The sequence below is a fragment of the Etheostoma spectabile genome, chromosome 15, assembly GCF_008692095.1.
Source record: "Etheostoma spectabile isolate EspeVRDwgs_2016 chromosome 15, UIUC_Espe_1.0, whole genome shotgun sequence".
Classification (NCBI taxonomy): Eukaryota; Metazoa; Chordata; class Actinopteri; order Perciformes; family Percidae; genus Etheostoma; species Etheostoma spectabile.
The window spans coordinates 16,054,115-16,057,743 of NC_045747.1; the positions used below are offsets into that span (position 1 = coordinate 16,054,115).

The 3,629-nt window shown below is 45.1% G+C and overlaps 1 protein-coding gene across 1 annotated transcript in view; it reads left to right on the plus strand.

Annotated features, from left to right (window-relative positions):
* Window positions 1-439: 439 nt before the first annotated feature.
* The window catches only part of asb16 (ankyrin repeat and SOCS box containing 16), a 5,019-nt gene continuing 1,829 nt past the window's right edge, over window positions 440-3,629 (plus strand). Inside the window, exons 1-5 of the mRNA XM_032537114.1 lie at window positions 440-596; window positions 771-1,112; window positions 1,654-1,921; window positions 2,266-2,674; window positions 2,825-2,908. Coding sequence (XP_032393005.1) covers window positions 776-1,112; window positions 1,654-1,921; window positions 2,266-2,674; window positions 2,825-2,908 — 1,098 coding nt within the window. The 5' untranslated portion in view covers window positions 440-596; window positions 771-775. The remainder of the gene's footprint in view (window positions 597-770; window positions 1,113-1,653; window positions 1,922-2,265; window positions 2,675-2,824; window positions 2,909-3,629) is intronic.

Consider the following 3,629-nt stretch of genomic DNA (forward strand, 5'->3'; position numbering starts at 1 on the left):
AGAACATTGATATAGGAAAATGGGTCAATTTGACCCGAGGACAACATGAGGGTTAAGGATGATCTCACAATGCTTTGTCGTCACTGTGCCTTTAAATCAGATGGAAGCTGTAAATGGCTCAGGTTATATCCATAGACAGTAGGTTATATCAAGTAGGCCTATGGTTGCCCACTCTTCCAGTATGACACACACTGATGATACACATTACAAAAGTTGTGATCTTCAATTGACAACTGACAATACCACAGTGCCTGCAATATAGCTGGATTGAGATGCTGTCTAAATTGACATTTCTTGGTTCATTTGTTAAAATGACAGAATGGGGGCTATAATTACTGGATCAATACTGCTATCTGGTGGCCATTTAAGGTAATACAAGTATCAGCTTGCATTCTGCTCTATTAATAGCTACAGTAGTGCTGAAGTGTTTTTGAGCAACAAGCTTCTGACTGTGTCCATTAAGGAAGGGCATTTCATTTTGAGTTGTAATATTTTACATTAAAAGAGAAGCAAGACTTGAATTGTGATTTAAATTCAGAAAGTTTTTACTTGACCTCTGCTTGGACCCCTGTGACTCACACCAGCTCCAGTGAAGGGTGAGTAAAAGCCGCGGGCTAACATTTCCTCTGAAAAGTAACGGCACAGTGCTTCAGAGGCCAGACCCTGTTGCTTTTGGAGGAGTTTAACGTGTGGATTTACAGGAACGTGGCATAAAATGTTTTGAACTTCTTTGTACGACTTGTCAAACTCTCTGGTGGGCTCACTTTAAGGTGCCATGTCAAAGGACACATTTCCGTTCACTTCTACCTCACTCCGCTCCCTGAGACTGGAGCAGGAGCTTCAGGAGTGGGAGGATGCTCGGCAAGCGTTGGCTCACAGGAGAGCCATGACAAGGGCCCCGCTGCCCCGGGCCCCCAGGCCTCCTCCCAGGCAACAACGGCTCCAGGAGGTCCGGGCCCCTCCACCCCAGGTCCGGTGCAGAGACACGGCCGTGCACAACACCTTCATGTGGGGGGACATGAAAGGAGTGTATGCAGTGCTGAAGGACCCTGCGATGGTCAACGCCCTGATGGAGACGGTGCACGAGGAGATGCTGTGGACTCCAGAGATGGGTACGAGTTCAAGATCTCTTATAGTACAAAGACTATATTTTTGTTCAGTGAGTTTACACTAATGCCTTCCGGATGGCGCTATCTGCCGCCTCCCAGAAAGACTAACCATTACTCCAAATGGCTTATTCCTTCTGAAATTGAGCTGCTGAATGCAAAGTAGCTGTCCTGAATTTAATGTATTTTCCACAAAACTCATATTGGTTCTGTGTTCAAAATTTGGTATTGTAATTGGTTATGTGCAATACACTCTGCACTTTATTGATTTTATTATTCTATTTCATCTTTTCTTATCTTTAACTTTATTCAGTTCTTATTTCAAATATTTTCTTGGAGCCTACACTTCTGGATCTCGCACTTTCCCATAGGCTTTTTCATTATGCTCTCCGTCACTGACTGGCAGTATGAATGTGTATATAGGCCTATGTTTCAGTGGACTGGAGAAACTGAAATGCTCGTTGGGGATCCATAAAGCTGTCTGATTGGCTATATAATCTCCCATAAATGCTGTTAACACTGAACAGGCTTCCTCTGCCTCTGTCAGGCATGTGGACGCTGAGCTCCAAGGTGAAGCAGACTTCAGCGTTACGTCTGGCTGCCAGCAGAGGACACACAGGGTGTGTGGAGGAGCTGCTGTTCCGTGGTGCTGAGGTGAACGCTGACCCCGGAGGTTACACGGCCCTCCATGATGCCTGTATGGGCGGCCATGCTCTTTGTGTCCAGCTGCTGCTTTCTCATGGAGCAGATCCTGAACTGCTGGCGGCAGACGGCAGCGCTCCTCTTCACCTCTGCACCTCCGCCCAGTCATTGCAGTGAGTGTTGTTAGAGGAGCTGACAACTAATCTTTTGTAGGCCTACTATACTCATATCAATAATATCTATTAGGCCCAGTTCCACCACTGAAGTTGTTTTATGTTCATATTCTCTTACTCTGCAAAAATGTTCATTTTTAAAGAGTTATTTCCTTCTATTGTGATAAGACTCTAATTTAAAAACCTAATTTTTTTTTACAATAAGACAAGTGACTCACGCAGAATGTGAGAAAATTTAAATCTCTTTGAGAACCGAAAGATTTTTAATCTTCTTTCTTCCAAGAAAACTTTAACCATTGTTAGAAGACTGGATGTTTTTAGCAAATATGAGCTTTTGGTTCCAGGTGTGCCGAGTTACTGCTAGACGGAGGTGCAGAGGTCAGTGTGAGGATGAGGGAGTCGAGGCTCACACCTCTGCACGTGGCCGCCCGGCGAGGCCTGGAGGAGCACGTGGAACTCTTCCTCAGCCACGGAGCAGATGTGGCAGCCACAAATCAAGAGGGGGAGACCCCTCTGAACGCTGCATGCTCCGGTGCTGAGAGGCCCTCTGAGGCCGGCCGCTATCTACGTGTGATTCAGAAGCTGCTGGATGCAGGAGCTGATCCCAGAACCGCAGGCAGGAAGCAGCACACCCCTCTGCACAATGCCTGTGCAAACTGCAGCCCCCGAATCGTGGACGTCCTCCTGCAGCATGGAGCCAAGGCAGATGTTGCCAACTGTGCAGGATACACACCAATGGACTGTCTGTTACAGGTAACTCATAAGGACTGGGTGGATATCAGGGTTAGTTATTAACAGTTATGTGAAACTGCCAAGATGTGAAGTTTAGAATCTGATTAATCCAGTCGAGTAGTAGCCGTTTTCTTTTTACTTTTAAGTTCACTTTTTGCTTGTTTTTTATAGGTGGTTGAGGATTACCCGGGCCAGCAACCTGAAGCTGTAGCACGGTCACTCCTGAACCACGGAGCTCAGCCGGTTTCACCAAAGGTTAAAAACATCTACACTGAGAGAATGTGACACTGATACATGTAAACTGAGCCGTTTTGTAATGCACACCTGGTCGACAGGTGAGTAACTGGTAACAGAAATGGTTAAACTCCCCGAATTCTCAATGGGAAATAAGAACATCTTTATACTACAGCCCCAGATTGTAGCATCCAATCAAAACACAGGGCAAATTCAACAACTGAGACAATAACCACATCAATAATGAATAAACATTATACGGGAAAATCTCTAACATTATAATTTATTATAATAATACTCTTATTAACAAGAGTTCAAACAGGGAACAGGGGAGGGAGATCAAACAACACCCAGTCCAACACTCATATCTGAACTACAAATATTGTCATAAACTTATGCTTATGTTATGTTTCTGAAGTATATCAATGAAGACCACAGAATCGCTTACTATTAAAGCTTTAGTGAGTAACTTTTTGACACTGATAAATGTTTGTTACATTCAAGCCAGTACAGAGTCTGGCCACTCTCCATTGACGAGTGTTAACTTCCTTGAAGGCGGATACTCTGTTGAAGTTTAAAACTATTGGATCTGCCCCGAGCCGCTCTGGATCTGTCATAACCAATCGCTAACCTTTGGTCGTGACGTCGGCTTAGCATTGCTAGCGTTTGCCTTAGCCAACTCCTTAACAGCGTGAGCTGGAAAATCTCACTTTTCCCGAACCCCGTGGGGAGGAGGGCCACA